General features: G+C 42.4%; 4 protein-coding genes across 4 annotated transcripts; 3 read left to right on the forward strand and 1 right to left on the reverse strand.

Annotated features, from left to right (window-relative positions):
• Window positions 1-2,528: 2,528 nt before the first annotated feature.
• Window positions 2,529-4,701, reverse strand: LOC128449699 (uncharacterized). Its single transcript, XM_053432990.1, has 9 exons — window positions 4,611-4,701; window positions 4,402-4,462; window positions 3,940-4,311; window positions 3,808-3,834; window positions 3,664-3,702; window positions 3,435-3,549; window positions 3,207-3,281; window positions 2,892-2,973; window positions 2,529-2,786 (listed from the first exon to the last, which is right to left on the reverse strand). The coding sequence occupies exons 1-9, from the start codon at window positions 4,668-4,670 to the stop codon at window positions 2,721-2,723; spliced, it is 897 nt and encodes a 298-aa protein (XP_053288965.1). The 5' UTR covers window positions 4,671-4,701; the 3' UTR covers window positions 2,529-2,720.
• A 994-nt stretch (window positions 4,702-5,695) lies between these two features.
• Window positions 5,696-12,282, forward strand: si:dkey-238d18.4 (TBC1 domain family member 15). Its single transcript, XM_053432988.1, has 10 exons — window positions 5,696-6,721; window positions 8,029-8,214; window positions 8,372-8,490; window positions 8,962-9,065; window positions 9,737-9,804; window positions 9,931-10,077; window positions 10,395-10,485; window positions 10,588-10,736; window positions 10,836-10,977; window positions 11,073-12,282. Exons 1-10 carry the CDS (start codon window positions 6,505-6,507, stop codon window positions 11,239-11,241), a joined length of 1,392 nt encoding a protein of 463 aa, XP_053288963.1. The 5' UTR covers window positions 5,696-6,504; the 3' UTR covers window positions 11,242-12,282.
• Window positions 12,283-13,014: 732 nt separating this feature from the next.
• On the forward strand, window positions 13,015-18,363 carry hsc70 (heat shock cognate 70). The gene is made up of 9 exons (XM_053432987.1): window positions 13,015-13,189; window positions 14,541-14,745; window positions 14,926-15,131; window positions 15,880-16,032; window positions 16,115-16,670; window positions 16,798-17,000; window positions 17,103-17,301; window positions 17,434-17,666; window positions 17,851-18,363. Exons 2-9 carry the CDS (start codon window positions 14,541-14,543, stop codon window positions 18,043-18,045), a joined length of 1,950 nt encoding a protein of 649 aa, XP_053288962.1. The 5' UTR covers window positions 13,015-13,189; the 3' UTR covers window positions 18,046-18,363.
• Window positions 18,364-18,912: 549 nt separating this feature from the next.
• On the forward strand, window positions 18,913-21,264 carry LOC128449700 (chymotrypsin-like protease CTRL-1). The gene is made up of 7 exons (XM_053432991.1): window positions 18,913-19,067; window positions 19,243-19,346; window positions 19,451-19,530; window positions 19,623-19,704; window positions 19,852-20,032; window positions 20,224-20,354; window positions 20,652-21,264. The coding sequence occupies exons 1-7, from the start codon at window positions 19,022-19,024 to the stop codon at window positions 20,811-20,813; spliced, it is 786 nt and encodes a 261-aa protein (XP_053288966.1). The 5' UTR covers window positions 18,913-19,021; the 3' UTR covers window positions 20,814-21,264.
• Window positions 21,265-21,300: the final 36 nt, after the last annotated feature.

Genomic DNA, 21,300 nt, shown 5'->3' on the forward strand with positions numbered 1-21,300 from the left:
AGAGTCTATGTAGTTCTAGTAAGGAACATGCTGACACGATAAAATACCGTTTTTTTTTTTGTAGGGAACATCTGGGTATTACAAAACACACAAGTTCACATTTTAAAACCTTTCCTGGGCGGCCTCTCACGATCTCTGCAACAGTAAGCCAGAAAATTATAAATAATAACCCGGTAGTTGCTGGTTCTGCATGAACATTATGAGACACAGTTCATCTTTCATAGTCTAGAGCAGTGGTCCTCACTGGGGGGGCGCGGACACTCTCCAGGTGGGGTGCAATGTCACAGACACAAAAAAAAAACAAGTAAAAAAAAAAAAACGACCGACGACCTATCACTGGTTAGTGAAAGCTCCCTCAGTGGCGAAATGCTAGGGGCTGGACTGACAAAAAAAAAATCAAAGCCTTCTAGCTAGCTAACTTCTTCAAACTGCAGCTAGCCCTTTTCTCCTTAACACCTACCTTTACATCTTCAATCATCCACCGTGTTGCAACAAATAAAACACCAGCACTTGACTTACTTACTGTTCTGTGCTGTCCCTGTCCACATTGTGTACTGTTCGTTTGGTTAGGAACCATTGTCTAGCTCAGCCTTATTCATTATTCGTGTGCAAGTCGCTCACAGCCACACATACAAACACACTAACAAGACCCCAACGTTTCAATTAGAACTTTATTAACATCACACACACTGTATCAGCAAACAAACACAACTATGGACAAGTTTCTGATTCGTAAAAGTCAGACAACCGATGGGCCAGTTGCGAAGAAGCCAAAGCTTCGCAAATATGACGAGAGCTATTTGCAGTTTGGTTTCACCGTCACTGGCACGACTGAGCAATGTCCTCCGTGTGTTTTGTGTGCCGAGGTGCTGGCAAATGACAGCATGAAGCCATGCAAATTAAAAAGGCACCTCGACACCAAACACCCCGACTTGAAAGAGAAGCCTGTGGACTTCTTTAAAAGGTAAATGTGATGGCCTCCAGCAACAACAATCCACCATCTCCGAGCATAGCACTGTCTCAAAGCTATCTATCTATCTATATATTGTGTAGAGCTGTGAAAAATAACGCGTTAACGAGTTATGATTAAATTACAGGATTAATTCGTTTTTTTTTTTTTAACGCATTTAACGCATGCGCAGAAGGACCTTCCAATTCCGCCGCCTCTGCACTAGTTGCCGCTCTAACGCCGGGTTCACACCGGACGCGGAAGCGACGCCGAAGCGAGGCGTAAAGGCAGAATAGTCCCGCGACTGCAACCGCAGAAGGCAACGCAGCTGCATCGACGGACTCGTTTTGGTTTATACTTCTCTAACGTGCTCTCTTTTTATCTTTATGACTGCTTGTGTGGCTGTAGTGGATGGGCAGAGGGGGACATTAAATAATGTGGTTGGTAAAAGTGGTAAAATTAAAACTCCAAGACAACAGAACGTGAATACAAAGTATGGGATGCATATTTGATCATTTATATCATATAAAATATGTCATCTATATCGTTTAAAATCAATCAATGTAAAATGTTTCCTGTCGCGATACGCTCGCGTCAAGCGGAAAAAATAGACTCGACGCCGAAACGATCGCTTCACGGCGCTAGGCAGCCGCCGCACAACGCTACGCTTCAGCCTCCGGTGTGTTCAGCGCTGCGGTTTAACATGGGAGTGGATGGGAGTCAGAGGATTGGCGCTGCGCTTACGCCTCGCTTCGGCGTCGCTTACGCGTCCGGTGTGAACCCGGCGTAATGCAGTCAGACGGCAGCTGCCATTCAAACAAACAAACAACATGGATAATTCTGATGAACCTGAGGACCTTCTGGACGGGAAGATCGTGTTCCAAAAAAACAAAGATCGAACATTCAGTAAAACCAAGGTGATATGCACACTCTGCGAGAAGACATTATCGTTTCGACGTAGCAATACCCGCCTAACCACCGCAACGCGAAGCATGTGTTGCTCGGCGAGGGGCGTTCAAGTGGAATGCGCCAAACCAGACTCACTCGCCGGACACATTGTGCAAAAGAAGCGGTCAGCTTTACTGTCAGAGAATTTGAACAAGTTAGTTTGCCTCACCAACTGGCTAAAGAACGAGTAGCTAAGAGGGCCTTTAGAGGCATTAGATTGTATCATTGTGTGGTTAATGGTTGTGTGACAAAAAATATAAAAAATGTCAACCATCCTATGGCTAAGATTATTATTATTATTATGGTTTGGTTTGATTTGATTTAAAAAAAAAAAAGTTTTATTCAACCACACAATGGCTAAGGAGCCCGAATATTGTTTAGGATGAAGATTATATTAATGTTCCATATGGAAAAGCAATGATAACTGCTGAAGAACTGTTGAGTTGCAGCACAAAAGAAAAGTTAAATGTCATAAATCTTGTTTTCACAAAAATATTCCGAGAAAATCGGTAATGTGATTAATCATGATTAATCCATAGAGACCTGTGATTAATTTGATTAAAAATTTTAATCATTTAACAGCTCTAATATTGTGGTGTAGTTGAGGACGGTGGTGGCGGGCGGCATGGGGGGGGGGGGGGGGGGGGGGGCAACTACCCCTAACCAGCTTTGGGGGGGCCCAGCTTGCAAAAGTTTGAGAGCCCCTGGCCTAGAGGATGTTTCACAGACATGAACTAAACCCCAAACAATGCAGAATTCAAAGATTGCAAATGAGACAAAGGTTTAAGACTAAATAGATTCATGAAATTCAGCTATTATGCAATTATGAGTAATCTACATTTCCGTAAACATTTTGTACGTGATCCTCTTCCACCTGATCTGTAAGGGCCTGCAAAGACACAAGGAGTATAGGTCACAGTTAGGTCAGCCATTATTGTGTTAGCTACTTTTTTTCTTCGGACAGTACAAAACAGAGTGAGTTGGTGTGTTGTACCTCGGTGTTGGCGTAGATGGGCTCATCAATCATTTTCGGTTCAGATAATGCTTTGTTTTGTTGATTTTCACAGGATGCCACTCTGAAAAGACAAAATAAACTTGTTTGGTTTCTAATAGAGAAGAAAGAAGAGAGAGGAGATCATGGATGTGTCAAGAAGAATGTGTCACTTCACATGCGAGTCAGAATTATCCACATATCTTCAGGATTTATGTGACTGGTGCTAAACTTTGACTCTTGTATTGCTCCCGTACACAAAATAATGATGCAAAATAACACTGGGTTTTGATTTAACAACTGTATCATAAAACAAACCGTTGGGCTGGGTCCTCTGATGCTCTGCTAAAATTTGCATAGTATACAGATTCCTCCCTGGTGAAAGATTGTGACCTGTAGAAAGGAGTAAAGCTGGAGAGTTTGTGGACGTGGTTATGAATAAAATGCAAAGCTTTAAAAAAAAAAAAAAGACACTTGAGGATAACCCCGGGATCAGTGGCAAATACTTTTACGTACAATTTACAAACGATATAAAATTGAAGTTACTTTTTGCACTTTTTGTGACAGCAAACTGCAGAGACGACGACGACAAAGAGGAGAAGAACAGAAAGTGGAACAGTGATGGCTGCATACAGGGTTGAGTAGTCCTGGTTCATAGGCACTGTGGGAGAAATTAAATCCACTGAGAACCGTAATTTTCTCAATGAGACAAAAACGACTGAATTAAAGATTTTCACGTGATAAATATGTGTTTGAAATAAACGCAAAAACTCACTGATTGTGGTTGCGAAGGTGAACAATGGGGGGTTTGTACCTTCAAAAAAACACAAAAATAATTAGTGATTAAGATTACATTCTATAATCTTTGTAATCTGTTGTGATATGAAACATTATACATATTATAGCCTGTTTATCTTACCTTGGCTGGGAAAGTCAGGTGCAACACCTGGCCAAGTAGAAGAAACATGTGAAGTGTTCATTTAATTTGACTTTTCTCAGGAATAAAAGCATAATTTAGACCATATATAAAATACTTTGCCAATATTCTCACCAGACACTGAAATGGACACAGGTTTCCTTAAGAAGCTGTAGTTTTGACCCTTTGCGATGACTCTCACATAGAGACTAGGTTCATTATAGGTGACATTCCGAATCTTGAGGGAGCAGTGTCCTTCATCTTTTTTTCCGATGAGCTCGGTGTTTCCTCTGTATTTCTCCACCACGAACGTTTCATTCGTATGAAGGACAAACTGGTTTTCGTCTTTGTCTCCGGTTTTGAAGCTGCTTCTCTCACGTCTTTTCCAGTAAACCTGAACATCATTGGTGTGGTATTCTTTCGGATAAGTAAATATGCACAGTATGGTCACGGTTGAGCCCTTTGTTGCATTAATGCGTTGAGTGAGATTGATATCCCATTTTTGACCTGTGTTCAAAACCAAACCCAGTGATTACATATGGATTTACTAAGTATAAACTTCATAAGATCATATTCAAAACACAACATGTCTCCCACCTTTTGAGTAGGAGGTCAGGATCAATATGAGACTCAGATCAATCAGAGCCGGCAGCTTCATCTGATCCAGCAAACAAAACATTCTGAAGTTAATTCACATCACAATCCTGAAACCTTATAAACAACAGCAGTGTCCAACACATATAGGAACCAAAATCGTTATGTATTATATTATATTCTGTTATTTACACCATGAGGCAAATACTCACTGCGAGAGGGACCAGAGACTCCATGCGTTGTGAAAATGCTCTTGATGTTAGTGAAATCATTGGGTGTGTTTCCTGTTGTTTAGAGGTGAGGAATTGCCCAAAAGAAAAAAAAAGGGAAGTTATGACAGAAAAGTTAACGCTGACTTTCTCTTAGTTTAGTTGAGGGTAAATGTCTTAATTCATGTTGAGCTTGTGTTCAATGTTTTTATACTATGTTTTTATTCCTCATTGAGTCGGGGAAAGTATGAAATGTTTACTATGAAATGCAGAGATGTGGAGGAAGTATGTATATGTTAAATGAACTGCATTTCTATTTTACATTTCTTGTCTTAACATCCACTCAAAGTGCTCAACAGTTTTTTTTCACACTACAAATAACATTCACAAATACACTCATACACTGCAGCGCTTTTCTATCACACCTCCTTCACACAGCTCCACCTGCTAAACCACAGCTACCCGCAATGTACAAATGAAATACATAAAGCCTGTACCATGTCAGACCTTTCCCGCGTATAGGGACGTCACTTGAACAGCGAAGATGAAATGACACTGAATGACACAATTATATCCTGCAAGAGTATAATTAAAGCACAACTCAACAGTCCAACAGTTTACTGTTTCAGGTACAAGCAAGAGGGTCTTGTTTTATCGTGTTTTTGCATTTTGTTTTCAGCAGCAGATCAGACAAAGATCTCAGTCGAGTTATGTCAATTTTACACATCTCTCACAAAAAAATCACAAAGGTCTTAATAAGCGTTATTTCTAATTTGAACGTCTTTTGATTTATTTCTAAAAGATTACTTAACGAACTTTGGAAATAGCTGACATGTACTGTGTGATTATAGATAAACCAGGTAGGATGAACGCAAGCTTCACTCTGCACCATGGACTGCTTATAAAAGGTGTAGAGCACACAAACAAATAAAAACTGACAGATTATTGTAGAAGTGTTTGAGGAGGACCTACTAATGACAAGGAATCATTTTGAAGTAGCGCAAGAGCTTGAACACAGGCAGAGCAAACAGCCCAGGATTAGAATTCGCACTGCACCATTCAATTCAATCAATTCTGTATAGCGCCAAATCATGATAGATATTATCTCATGGCACTTTACATAGAAGGTCAAGACCTTAGGCATGATTGAAAAAGTCAACAGTTCCAACAACGAGCAGCACTTTGGTGACTGTGAAAAAAGCAATTCCCTCATTAACAGGATGAAACCTTCAGCAGAACCAAACTCAGTGTGGGTGGGTGGCCATCCGACTCGACCAGTGGGGGTGCATGGGAGGAGAGAAATGGACAGGAGTGGACAGATGGGTGGAAAGAGAAGAGAGAGAGAGATAGGGGGGAGAGAGGAGAGAGTTTTTATAAATCATTTTTTTATAGGGGTGGCATTTTTTTTCTCTATAGCACCTGCCCCCCAAAATGTCTTTGGACGGCCCTGGCTCTGATATTATACCGTAAGTTTTGAAAACAGGTGGATGTGGTTTTGTGTTGTACCACACGCTGCTGTGCTTTGCGCGGTCGAACCACTGGGTGGAGTGAGATCTGCCCCTCGCAGACCCGGAGTGAACTTTGGCACTGAAGTCTCCACCTGGAATGTGGGCCAAACTCTGCTCTCCGGGTGCGGTCATGTGACTCTCAGCTGAACGAGACTCAACAACAGGCTGCACACCTACTCCTGGGAATCGTCTTCCCGAAGCTCTGGAGATCTGGATCTTGAGTCTCACCTGTTGGAGGAAGCCGCGCCTGGTGACTGCGCTCAGCTGCGCGCAGGGAGAGATGTGCGTGGGGAGGGCGCAGGGGGCCACAGGCTGATGACCGGTCTGTCACCAGGTCTCAGCTCCGTGGATGCAGCTGCTTGTCTCTACCTGTGTGAACTCTGCCAGACATGGACAGCCTGAGTGACGGGAGTCCGCGGCAGGAAGCGGTGGAGCAGGAGAGGAGCCAATCATCGGACAGTCGCCAGCCAGATGTCCGCTCCCGCAGGAGGGTAGCGGCGGTGAGCTCACCTGCTCTGTCCGCCGCACGACTCACCTTGCCGGGGATCATGGACGCCGAGGGCAGGGTGGACGAGTCAAGACTGAGGATGCATATATTCAAAAACGGTATATCTCTATCTATCTATCTATCTATCTATCTATCTATCTATCTATCTATCTATCTATCTATCTATCTATCTATCTATGATAAACGCTATTGCTACTCTAACAGCAATAGTAATCAATCTTTCGATTCCACCTAACCAACTAACCAACTAACCAACTAACTAACTCACATGTGGAAATGCACCTTGAACAATCACGTTATTGCACCTGCACCCAGAATTATTGCTAAATAAACTTTATATCCTTCTTGTATAACTTGACTTTATAAGAAAAACTTTATTTTGACTCATATGCAAAACTGTTCAACACGAGGCATTTGTCAGTGGCTCAGTTTTTGACTTATTACAGTAGAAACTAATGATGAGCACATTTAACTTAGGATCTTTAGGTAATTTCTCATATTGAATATTGTTTTGCATGAGGCCTGATAGAAATCTTTTTTTGCATTTGTCTCTGCATTTATTACCTTTTTGTCACAGATTAAAATATATAGTTTTATTCCCCTCAAAAATACAACAGTGCCCATTTTAGCATTATTTGTTATGCAGCAGGTTATTCAACTTGGAATTCTATGATCACGTGTCAGGATGCATCAATGGCTTGTGATCATTCCTGCGGCCCGAGAGGGAGTCAAGTGATGCTTTGCCTCAGGAAACTGGCTGAGCCACAGACTAAACCCTTCCTTAAAATCGAACACTCTTTTGTGCATCAGAGCCCCTCCAGCCAAGAACCCCAGCATGACTACTGACATAAAACAACAGGCGATTATAGAACATTTCGGAGAGGCACACTACGATCACATGAGATTCAGCAGTCAGTGTGTGAGACTAAGAAACAAGGATAACGCTGGATTAGTGACTCCAGTGTTAGAACTGATACATACACAGTCCTCATTCAACTTTCCCTGTCTCTCAGACACAAGACAGTAAGTATCTGTACTGGGGTGATCTTACTGTGGTTAAACCTCACACTGGATCTCTCATCTATGAGCAGGAATGTGGAAACAGCTCCCTCCTTCTCAGTGGCCCTCTGACCTTTATGCACATTCCAACTACAAACGTGGAATCCAAAGATTAAAGAACTTGCAGAAGAAAACATTACATAAGAAGAAGCAGGGCAAAGTTGACAACATTTTGGATCAGTGATTCTAAAGTTAAGTCTTGCCATGTGATCCACTCAGGATTTGTTTTGATCTGGTCATGATTGGTTTGACTGAATGATCATTGTTAAGTCTTTGTTGGAAAGCTCTGCTTAATTGCTCACTATGTGTTGATCACTCTAAAAGTATTTTTTGAATTGCTGTCTAGGTGGTGTGTGTCCCTCCGAGCGGGGCCTGGTGTGGCGTTTCCTGTTCGGGATGTACCCGTGCAGCTCCACGGCTTTAGAGCGCTCTCTGCTGCAGGAGCAGTTGGTCGTTCGATACCGGGTCATGAAAACAAAATGGCAGCAGTTCCTCCCTTCGTCTGTGCGGATGCATCTCAACGGCACCGACCGTAAAGACCCAAACACATATTAACTCTGCCATGATGAAAGTCTGATGTCTCCTCTGTGCGTCTCCCTTTCATATTTATTATTCTACATGTGTTTCTGTCCTTCTTTCGCTTTTTTCTTTGAATGTTGATGACCCATATGAACCTGTCTCCATTGTAGCTGAGCTGGTCGCAGCTGTCAGCTACTTTGACCAGAGGCAGTTGGAGTCCCAGCAACAGACCCAGGACCAGTCAGAGGAGGTCAGGGACAGACTGGCTTTCCTGCAGCTTCAGGCACAGGTTAGTATAATTATAAACTGCTTGAATTTGATCTTTTCTATAACGTTTGCTTTTCTGCTTTGGTTCTGTTATTTAGTTTCCGTAGTTCCTTCTAATAAGTTCCCATTGGCTATTTGTTGGGAGAGAAAAGCTCAGTTGTTGAAGAAGGGAGGAGTGTATGTTTAGGTAAATTACACAACAGGATCTTATTTGACTGCTCGTCAGGTATTTACATAAGGTATCAGTCGACCTCTTTGTATCAGCTGACGTTTTCTGTGATCTCAGAATGTCCTACTTCACATGGAGTTTTACAGAACTACTCTTTAAAAGTGTTTGCTTACCACCAGATTACAGTTCACACATATCCCTAGTTCTGGTGGAAAGAAAGGAGAAAAGAATGAAAATGTTTTTTTTTTTAAAGCTGATAACACTGTGATAATGATCAGTTATGGTGAAAATACATTTGTGTCTACATTTCCCTCCTGTGAACAGATATTATTCGAGCGGGTCACGTTTGACCCAGTGGAGCTCAGGGAAGCCACACGAATCATTGACAAGGACGCACCGAGAACTAACAGAGACCTGAGCTATTACCAGTAAGTGTCAGACATTTTGATTAATATTTTTTACTCTGTCAAAAGATCATGAATAAATTTTAACAGCAAATATAACAGATCAAAGTTGTCTCCTGCCCATCAGGACCCCAGAACCGTCTGCTTCTCCTGAACCCTAGCATGTACAATACAGAAATAATAGGGAGCGAAAGTTGAAATTGTAGTTTGAGTTTTGAGGAACAATATTTGTTTTACTATCAACTTGTAAAACTGATATCAAATGTCACATGACATCACAATACGCTGCGTTACTTCTGACACAGACTTTCAGGAGCAGTGTTTTCTGTGGCTCAGACTTTAGGCGTTCTAATTTTGCAGATAACTTTGGGGTCGGCTGTGACAATTATCCATTTTCCATACACAAAAAAAACTACAACATACTAGAGGAAAGAGGAAAACTGTAAAAAAAATACTGTTTATGTTTTTAAAGAATAAAAGCCATATGGGTTAACTATTCAAAATAATTTAAGCCTCATTGTTTTTTAACCTGTAAATAAAAGGCAGCAACCAACATAATATCATCTATTCTCCGGGATGAGTTCCATAATTAAAGGAGTTGATTGTCAACAATTAAGTCATATATTTGTATACAGTGCTCTTCAAACACATTTGTCCAGTGTTTTAACTCCTGCTGCTCCCTTCTCTGTGTGCAGGGCTGAAGGTTCAGGTAATCTGTTGGTGTTGAGAGATATCCTCATCACTTACGCTGCTTTTCATCCAGGTAGACAACAGAAACAATCCCATCTCATGACACTGACTACATCAGACTGCATTAAAGGCTGTTTGTTGTGCTGATAAACACATGGACTATTTCTTTGTGCACCTCTTGTCTTGACCGATGATCCAGAGGTCAGTTATGCCCAGGGAATGAATGACCTGTGCAGCCGGTTCCTGGAGGTTCTTGACTCGGAGGTTGACACGTTCTGGAGTTTCTCCTGCTACATGGAGAAATTCTCCAAGGACTTCAGAGCCGATGGTCTGCACAGAAAAATAGGTGAGGTTATACCACAAAGAAAATTCATCTTCGTGCATATCATAACTGTTGTTTCCAAGACATATGTACAGTATATGTAATAGAAGTCATGACCTCTAGTGGTAAAAGAAGGATATTGAAAACTTATTATATTTCCAATTCACTTGAGATCAGATATATACAGCATTTATCAATGTATTAATTGTGCAATGATAAGAAGTTTGGTTGTAGTGCAGACAATTACAGCAAAATGTAATATATGTATTCAATTAAAAGTTTGTTAATTATACTTAATGTGTTATATTTATTTTAAAGAGTTTTGTTTAATGTCATTTTAGAGTTGGAGGCAGCCCTGCTGAAGGAACTGGACCCACAGCTTTACACTCACTTAGTCACAGACAGTATGGAGAGCTTCACCTTCTGCCACAGGTAGATCTTTGGCACCCTTCTCTACTCATATTCTATGTAAGGCTGTTACTGTTTATCCCAGGTGCACATATATATTTGTGCATTTGTTTGCCCTTCTTCAAGGTGGCTGCTGCTGGGTTTCCAGAGGGAGTTTGAACACAGCGACGCACTGCGCCTGTTCGAGATCCTGAGCTGTGACCACCTGGAGCTCATCTCCCAGCAAGTAGACCGAGCCAGGTATCAGGAGCGGCTGGCACAGAAACACAGCACAGGTGAAACCCAGGAGTCAAAACCGTCAAAGCACAGGAAAGTTGCCTCTTAGACGTCAGACATTAAAGTAGTGAAATCTCTTTGCTGTATAATGTTCGCAGAGGAGAGTCCAGAGTCAGAGCTGCAGGCCGTCAATACTGACTTCACCTTTGAGCTCTTCATCTGTGCAGCCATCCTGCTAGAGAACCGGGAGTCTCTGCTGCAGTGTCGAGACGAAGTGCAGCTCATCCAGTTCACTACCAGGTTCGTCTGTACGCTAAGATGCCAACAACAATATCAAAGAATTTTGTGCATTTGTGAATCAGTTTCCACGTGTTTTTATTTTTATTTTCATGCAGTCTTCAGGGAACACTGGACCTGAATAGCACGCTGAAGAAAGCCGAGAAGCATTTCTACAACTACTGCAAACGCTGCGCTTGGGATTACATGAATGGACACTGCAGGGAACACAAGCGAGAAGAAGAGGACTTTCTTTATCAAATCCGCAGTTTATTTGTGTTGAGGTGATAGCTGCTATTTCAACACTTGATCTTAAGAACTCTTATGAAACATGGAAAGTATGGGACACACTATTGAATCCCTATTTGGAGTTTTGATGGCACATAAACACAAAGGTTTTATTTCTGAAGGAAATGCACTGATGTTCTGACGGCTGCTAAACTTAAATGTGTTTTTCTGTGTATTACATCAATGTACAGTATTTATTGTATTGAGGTTAATCAGCACCCATTCTGAGTCACTCTGGTTGTCCTCCTATATCATGAATATGAAAGGCTTTGTGTGTTATATACTCAGGATCAAAGCTTTAAAGGTTCAATGTGTAGAATCTAGTGACATCTAGTGGTGAAATTACATTTTGTCTAGAAAGGTGTTTAGTGTTTCCAGTTTGGGCTACTGTAAAAAATATGGTGGCCTCCGTACAAAGGACCCTCTCCTGATATTAAATATAAAGGGTACATTCTAGGTTAAAGAAAACAACAATTAATACAATTTAGAAGAAACACACCATTGAAAACATCACTAGGATTATTTTATATTTAATTTCGTCCAATAGAACCCTTTCAACTAAATCTTACACGCTGGACCTTGAAAATATTTTTTCTTCTGTGTTACGCAACAACCAACTGCCAGAAGGAAACCACTACTTGACAGACAAGTGTCTATACTGATATGAGGCGTGTCACAACAGGTGGTGGCTGCGGCAGTTACTTAGAGTGAATCTAATGCCAAATGGCAGATGTGTAAGAGAGTAACAAGAATAGACATCAAGCTTGTAAGCTGTGGAGGAATCGTGCAGAAATACGTCTTGGCCTGTTAAGTTTCTACTTTATTCATTCAAAACACAGGACAACTACAGTTATGATCCACTTTCCAAAAATGTATAATTACTAGAAGCAGAAATTATATGGATTCTTCTCCCTTGGAACCCAACCCCGTAGGCAGTGCTTGACCTGATAGCTAAAGACCAGATGTGGATTGTACAGTACCAAAGTAGAAGTGGTATTTCTCCTTATCTCTGATCTGCCATAAAAGTGATGTTGTATTTTGCATTCATTTTGTCATTTATTGCCCACTTGTGGAACCAGTTGGCCAGTGTTCTTATCGAAGCTGCACTTACAGTAGGCAGGAGTGACTGTGTCCTATTTAGTAAGAAACAGACAGACAGCTACATCAGGTATCCTGTGCAGGTTATTATACCTCTGTATGATCAACTACTCAATTCTGCTTCCTGTTCACCCAATCTATCTATCTAAGATATCTTGCACCACTAACCCTGACATGTGATTACGTGAGATACACGTGTCTCTAACACTGCTCACAGATGGTCTGACCTTCTCTTACCACCGCATGCCACTGATGTGCTATATATGTACTAAAGTCATACTTACAGTAGGTATACTCAACGAACCATCAGTACTTTTAAAGTGAGCTATACATGTGAGCAACCTTATTCTGTTTCTATCATGCATTAATAACTGGAACACTGATTGTTCATTTGATTGCAAAGGTTTTCTTTCCAGAGATTTTCATATTGGCTAAAAGGAACGTTGGGAAAACATCATCGGTCGCACAGCACTGTCCAAAGTGTGGGACAACCTGTGGACAACATTATCCATGTTCAGGAACTGCCTTCTCAGTGCTTCAATACAGACACGTTTAGCTGAGATGTCAAATCAAACCCCTGTAGCAGAATTACAGCTACAGCAGTAAACCAAATTTAGGCAACGAGGAGAACCATGGGCCTAGAACTTTCCTTGGTGGAGTCACCTGACACCCCGATGAGCCGTCCCTGCACAGCGCTCTATAAACACTCGAGAGCAGAGACGCTCGCCCTCTTAGTCCGCCTGCCAGGGAAAGGAGAGGAGCTCAGACGTGGGTGTTGAGATCTGGGCGAAAAAGAAAGCACCACTTGAACTTAGTCAACTCCCAAGTTGTGAGGATCTGAAAGAGCAAGGTAAACTGTCTGTAATAAGCATTGCGTTGAGCCTGGCTTCCTCGTCTGTCTTGCTTGCTGCTTTAAAAGCTAAACTGCCACATGTGAGAGGATTTCCCACAGAAGAGAGGCGTGCATGGCTTCTGTCAAACAATGGCATGAGGAGCTGAAGCAGAAGCCCTTCCAAAACGTACACTGTGACAGTTTGAATGATTCCTTTCACAGCTCAGACACAGTCGAATGGGATCTCGTCTCTTCAGGATTGCCTCAACTAGAACAAATTAGTGGATTGCATTAACTATACAGTGTGGCTTTGACTGAATCTAATATAAACCCCCGTCCATGTAGCACGTTGCCACAGGCCTCAGGGCTGTTACATGCACGGCTGTTTTTTTGCCGTGCACATGGAGAGTTTCAGATGTGGGTGTAGGCCGGAGGTGAAGGAACAGTGTCAGCATTTTCTGCCTCCTGTTACACAACTGGACAACGAGTGATATTTCAATAATCTTCTCTAGTAGCAGCTGTTCTGGGGCATTAGAATTTTTACTTTCAGTAATTTGACAAACATAATAAAAGAGAAACCATCAAACGTATTTAAACTTGAATTAAAGACAGTTTTGTGCTTTGTGTTTTTGTGTAATATATATACTCTGTGCTTGTCTCTGCTTCTAAAGGTTTCTTTCCTGCCACTATTTTTCAAAGTAAAGTCCCAAGGAGGGCGGCAACAGGAGGCTTTAGTCAAGTTCTTTACAAATCAAATGATTTTAGTGTTGCACTTCAAAGCTGCAGGTTTCTGTGGGTATCTTTAGTCACAAGGTCCTCTGCTTGAAAAGGAACCAGGTGCGCTTTTGCCCACCAGTCACTAATAAATGATCTATGAATTTGTAGCCTCCTTCCATTCATTGCCACGCAGAAACGTTGATACTTTTTATAGTAACTGTGAGCAATTGAGAAGCAGCTGTTGGAAAATAGACACACACACAGATTACTATATCAGGTTCAGTAAATCACATTTCACCGGCCTGCCTGAGACACTGTAGTGTTATGTTGCTGAGGGAGAGAAGCAGTGAAGGAATGAGAGGCCAGCGTGATATAGTCATTTGGTATATAATGTCAGGAGGCATATTAATCCACTATGCCATGGAGGCCACACCACCAATAGCAGCGCTTCACTTAGCCGGCATCAGGATTTATGTTACTAACACGGAGAGGCACACTTTTCCTATATGTTGGTGTAATTGTAGGTGCATATGCATGCTTTATTTAATGCTTATACATTTTTTAATTCCAAGTACAAAACAATAACAACATGAATACATCCAGAATTAAAAGGGCTATACAGTTATTAACTGGTATCTTTCATTTATCAAAGATGTCTAAAGGACCAGCAGTCGGCATTGACCTGGGCACCACATATTCCTGTGTGGGCATCTTCCAGCATGGAAAAGTGGAGATCATAGCTAATGACCAAGGAAACCGGACCACGCCCAGCTATGTGGCCTTCACAGACACTGAGAGACTGATCGGAGATGCCGCCAAGAACCAGGTGGCCATGAACCCAGCCAACACTGTATTCGGTGAGAACCGCTACGCCAACGAGGCAACAAGCTCACAAACACAGATCAAAATATTCTTACATTCCTCTATGTGTTGATAAATAATCCCAATGAAGAGGAAAAGGCAGCTCTTGTTATTTATTGTGTATAAACTCTGAACATAACATGAGACTTACAAAGTTTTGTTTTCTTCTACGTCAGATGCTAAGCGTCTGATTGGTCGTAAGTTTGACGACCCTGTGGTGCAGTCAGATATGAAGTACTGGCCCTTCAAAGTTGTGAACGACTCAACCAAACCCAAGATGGAGGTTGAGTACAAAGGTGAGATCAAGACCTTCTTCCCTGAGGAGGTTTCTTCGATGGTCCTCACCAAGATGAAGGAGATCTCCGAAGCTTATCTTGGGAAGGTAGTTAATCAAAAGTGTCTTATACTATGTTTGACCTATGAATATTGTTACGGTTTGTGGAAGGAGATGGACCCAGGATGCAGAGGTAACAAACAAAAAGGTATTTAATATAAAAAGAGTCTTTAAACAAGACAAAAACAAACAGGAACACTAACACAAGTAACTCTGGCGTCAAGGCGCACGGAGAACAAGGAACGAGGAAGCTGGTCGAGACAGCAGGAACGAACAAACAAACCTTATCTGACCCGTGTGGAAACGGGTAGAAAACAACGAGTACCAACCGACCAAGGGCTTGGGGAACACAGAGGCTTAAATAGACACAGAGGGAAGGCAGGAACAATTAACCACAGGTGAAACACATGAGGACTGGGAAGACAATCACCGAAAGGAAGTGAAGATAGAAACCACACACAAGGGACAGATACTACAAAATAAAACAGGAAACAGAAAATACCCTGATGAGACTGAAATTAACAAACTAAAATGACAGGACGTCACAAATATTTGATGTTGAGAAGATTTTGGGTTGCAATGGTTCTATACCACTGTCACTACCTAATAGTTGTTGCTATAACAGTCAACCTTATCTAAGATATGATACTGCAAAATTATGGCAAACGCTCACATTCTCTGTCTTGTGGCCTCTAACTACAGGGTTAGAGACTTGCAACATGCTGATGCTAGGAACGTTCAACAGTGTGAGTACACAAAGGCTACTTGTTGACTCAAAGTCTTTCTATCTTTACAGACGGTCAACAATGCAGTCATCACGGTTCCTGCTTATTTCAATGACTCCCAGCGTCAAGCCACTAAAGATGCTGGAGTCATTGCTGGGCTCAATGTGCTGCGCATCATCAACGAGCCAACTGCTGCAGCCATTGCTTATGGCCTGGACAAAAAGGTAATAAACAAATTAAATGCAAACCTTAAATTATTCTCATGTTCTTATGTTCCAGTAACTAGTCTCAACTATTGGCTTTCAGGTTGGCAGTGAACGTAATGTCCTCATCTTTGACCTCGGGGGTGGTACTTTTGATGTGTCCATCCTGACTATCGAGGACGGCATCTTTGAGGTCAAGTCCACGGCCGGTGACACTCACTTGGGCGGTGAGGACTTTGACAACCGCATGGTCAACCACTTCATTGGGGAGTTCAAGCGCAAGTTCAAAAAGGACATTAACAACAACAAGCGGGCTGTGCGACGTCTGCGCACCGCATGTGAGCGTGCTAAGCGCACCCTCTCCAGCAGCACCCAGGCCAGCATTGAGATCGATTCACTCTACGAGGGAACGGATTTCTACACTTCAATCACCAGGGCTCGTTTTGAAGAGCTGAATGCCGACCTGTTCCGTGGAACCCTTGATCCTGTGGAGAAGTCCCTGAGAGATGCCAAAATGGACAAGGCCCAGATCCATGACATTGTCCTGGTCGGTGGCTCCACACGAATCCCCAAGATTCAAAAGCTACTGCAGGACTTCTTCAATGACCGCGAACTCAATAAGAGCATCAACCCTGATGAGGCTGTGGCCTATGGTGCAGGTAGATACCTCTAGCACATTTAGTTTTATACTTATTTTCCTGCCATTTAATTATTTTAGTAACAAAGACGGCAAAAAATGTCACAGTCATCGTGGCATTAGATTCACCATTTGAAAATGTTCCACAGCTGTGCAGGCTGCCATCTTGGCTGGTGATAAATCTGAGAACATCCAGGACCTTCTCCTGCTGGATGTGACGCCCCTGTCCCTGGGAATTGAGACCGCTGGAGGAGTGATGACTGTCCTCATCAAGAGGAACACCACCATCCCCACCAAGCAAACCCAGACCTTTACCACCTATTCAGACAACCAGCCTGGTGTGCTCATTCAGGTACAGACACCTTGAAGAAATAACAATTTACTCTCCAGTGACCATTAAAGTGTTTAAGGTTAAGAAAATGCATCAGATTTTGATTTGAGTCATTGTTTTCAGGTTTTTGAAGGTGAGAGAGCCATGACCAAGGACAATAACATTCTTGGCAAGTTTGAGCTCACTGGTATTCCACCTTCTCCCCGAGGGGTCCCTCAAATCGAGGTGACCTTCGACATCGATGCCAATGGAATTCTCAATGTGTCTGCAGTGGACAAAAGCACCGGAAAGGAAAACAAGATCACCATCACCAATGACAAAGGTACAGTAGATGACCAGTAAATTAAAATACTTAAAAAACTGCACTTATATCTAGAGCGCTGAAAAAGCTAACTCCGCACCAAAACTGAAAGAGAATAGGAGGTACAGAGCTCTTTATTTCATCCCCCCACAGGACGCCTGAGCAAGGAGGACATTGAGCGCATGGTGCAGGAGGCAGAGCTTTTCAAGGCTGAGGACGAGGTCCAGAAAGACAAGGTTACAGCCAAGAACTCCCTCGAGTCTTTGGCTTTCAACATGAAGAGCACTGTGGAGGACGAGAAGCTGCAAGACAAGCTCAGTCCCGAGGACAAAAAGACCATTGTAGACAAGTGCAACGAAATCATTGCCTGGCTAGACAAGAACCAGGTAAAAACCCAATGAGTGAACCATTATTCATGCTAGAGAACAGACAGAGCTTCCTCTTTGCTTCACATTGTGTAAGCAGATTTGTATCATGTGTAAATGTAGCACAATTTGCCACTTCCCTTTATTATTGTTTTTATACTAAGTCATCAGTAAAAATCAAGTCTTTTTTCCTTCTGTCACCCAGACGGCAGAGAAGGAGGAGTATGATCACCAGCAGAAGGAACTGGAGAAAGTTTGCAACCCTATCATCACGAAGCTGCACCAGGGTGGTATGCCAGGAGGGATGCCCGGTGGGATGCCTGGTGGGATGCCTGGTGGTTTCCCTGGTGGAGCTGGAGGTGGCTCCTCCTCCGGCCCAACTATCGAGGAGGTCGACTAAACACTGCTGACAGTGGATTTACCTCAGATCCCAACACACACTCACTGTATTACACCTATTTTCTCAGCCAGAGTATGACCATAAACACTAGATCTCATGCTTATCTGAACTTTAAATTCTTGGAATGATATTTGACTAATCTAAGCAACTAAAAAAGACACCTACACAATTTTACAATATTCACTCACATAAGATGCAATTCCAATCTGTTTGCTGTTGTCATTATCTTTTTCTCCACTGAGGATTTGCATGAAGCTCCCAGTCTATATCTGTGATTTCTGGACATTAAACCAATAAAGATCATCAATGGGATTCTGATTTTGAAAGATCTGCTGTGTGGTCCTTTTGAATTGGAAAATATATCGTCACATTTCTGAATCACTCATGATAATTCATACAGTATATTCATTAATGCAACCAAGAAATATTCCCACTGTAAAAAATAAAAAAACATGATAAAATAAAGGTGTAACTGCAGAATGTATCTGTGGTATTCCCGTCCTGTGAAATATGGAACATATACGGCTCAATAACTGAACCTGATTCGAAAATATCCTAAACATGAGTTCAAGAGCACGTGGATTCTACAAATACAGAAAACAACCTCTTTCAGAGTAATAACAAGGGGCGGTGTTGTGGCTTCTTACCAGTGGAATAATTACACAACTATTTGTTTGCGAAAAGCCACAAAAGTTCACACGAAAAAGACAAACATGAGCATTAGATATAAGACCTATGAGTAGATGTATGCTTAGTGTGGAATCATCTCAGGTGCTTCTCACCAGATGTTCTCTTCCCTGACCTATCTCACTTGTGTGTGTGTGTGTGTGTGTGTGTGTGTGTGTGTGTGTGTGTGTGTGTGTGTGTGTGTGTGTGTGTGTGTGTGTGTGTGTCCACATGGACGTCAGGGTTTGGTATAAAAGTCAGTGTCCCGCACCACTGAGACACAGGGACGGGAATCACAGCCGCAACCGCCATGCTCTTGTTCATCAGTTGTCTTGCCCTCGTGGCTTCTGCTCTTGGTGAGTGACGAGCTGGTTAAGCATTTATCCGTCAGAAATCTGCTTCAGCAACTGAAGGTCGTCTTGATCTCTGACTGCTTGCACATCAATCTGACTGATACTTGCTGGTATTTACAGTATATGCCATATTCTGGGACGTGCTCATCATGTTTTTAACTGTGTGACTGGGCCTCAGGGTGTGGAAGGCCCTCTATCCAACCCCAGGTGAGCGGATACAGCAAGATTGTAAATGGGGAGAATGCTGTGTCCGGGTCCTGGCCCTGGCAGGTTTCACTTCAGGTAACCTCAGTAACACACCTTACACACTCACTGACACTGGAGGTTTGCTACTGGCCCATTGATGAAAAGTGACAGGAAAAAAATATTGTAAACATGACTCTTAGGATGGCAGAGGATTCCACTTCTGCGGAGGATCCTTGATCAGCCCCTACTGGGTCGTCACTGCTGCTCACTGCACTGTGTCGTAAGTAACTTTGTGTTCCACATCCTCACGAGAAAAAGTCTCCACACTATCCCCTCTGCAGTCACTCCTCTGTCTGTTCTCCCACTCTACAGTCCCAGAAACCACCGCGTCATCCTGGGAGAACATGATCGTCAATCCAACAGTGAGCAAATTCAGGTCAAGTCCATTGCCAAGGTAAGATATACAACACTGCAACTTTTTCTTCTCTAAAAAATATATTGTAATGAATAAATCATTTACAGGCTATATGTGTCATTACACTGCAAAGAATTAAAATCACATTGTATGTTACTTATGATTTATACTCATCTCTCCGTCCAGGCCATCACTCACCCCTACTACAACCGCCAGAACTTCAACAATGACATCACCCTTCTGAGGCTGTCCTCCCCAGTGCAGATGACCTCCCGTGTGGGCCCTGTGTGCCTGGCCTCCTCCAGCACCAGCATCCCCTCTGGAACCAAGTGTGTCACCACTGGATGGGGCAAGACTGGTCAAACCTGTGAGTGAGCGAATACTATCTCAATCTTAAACATAGAGGGTTCATTTACACAGACATAAAACGAAGCAGGTATGAAAAGCTCTGTTTCTGCAACGGAAAAATATCAAGGCACTGCCAAAGATTCACTAAACCTCCCTGAGAAAGATTCACTTGTGCAGCCGGCCTCATGTCCATTTCTTATCTGTTCTCAGCAAGCCCCCGTCTCCTCCAGCAGACTTCCCTGCCTCTGCTCAGCCCCGCTCAGTGCAAAGGGTACTGGGGTTATAACAGAATCACTGATGCCATGATCTGTGCTGGTGCTTCTGGAGTGTCGTCCTGTCAGGTAACAAATCACCTCAAAGCCTTCAAACACACATTCAGGGGGAAATAAGTGATTCTTCAAAAGCAATTACTTTACAAACCAATGTTCACAATTAGGTTTTGTAAATTTTTGAAAAATATTTTTGCTAACAAATGTAAGACATGATTAACAAAGAAACTATGAGTACATTTTTAGATACACATATCTATCATGATAGTGTTATTTCAGTATTCACAATTTACATACAACTAGTTTCACATTTTGCACCCATGTATGCTATCGAAGGTATATCTAAAAAGCCCATTTGTCTCATTTTAGGGCGACTCTGGTGGCCCCCTGGTTTGTCAGAACAGTGGCGCATGGTCCCTCGTGGGTATCGTCTCCTGGGGCACGTCCAACTGCAACGTGCGCACGCCTGCCGTGTACGCCCGCGTATCCTACCTGCGCAGCTGGATCGACCAGACCGTTGCTTCCAACTAAAGCCATCGTTCAACACTTCTGCTCCGCTCTGTGATTCTTCACAGAATTTAACACTGTAGAATTTGAATGGGAGTGAAAAAATTCCCTGCACCAGGCTGAAAATATAACTTTAAAAACTAAATTTGGTTTCAAGTTGTTTTTCATGTGCAAATTGTGTGTTTAGTTCATGTTGTGGGGACTTAAATAGGTTTGCACAGTCACATTATGGGGACTTGAACTTCTTATGGGGACAGGATGCAAATCCCCAAAAGGAAAATCTTTTTATTTTAAACAGAAGACAAGTAGGGTAAGGGTTAGGCTTCAGCAAATTAGGGTTAGGGTTAAGGTTAAAGTAAGTTCAGGAATTCAATGTAAGTTAAGGTAATTTCGTCTGAAATCCAAGAGACACAACTGTGTGTGTGTCTGTGTGTTGATATGTCCATGTGAATAAATGACAGCATGTTAATCTAAAGATCCTATTGTGATAGTTCAGTGTTATTTTTCCAGC

Source organism: Pleuronectes platessa, chromosome 10 (genome assembly GCF_947347685.1).
Source record: "Pleuronectes platessa chromosome 10, fPlePla1.1, whole genome shotgun sequence".
Lineage (NCBI taxonomy): Eukaryota > Metazoa > Chordata > Actinopteri > Pleuronectiformes > Pleuronectidae > Pleuronectes > Pleuronectes platessa.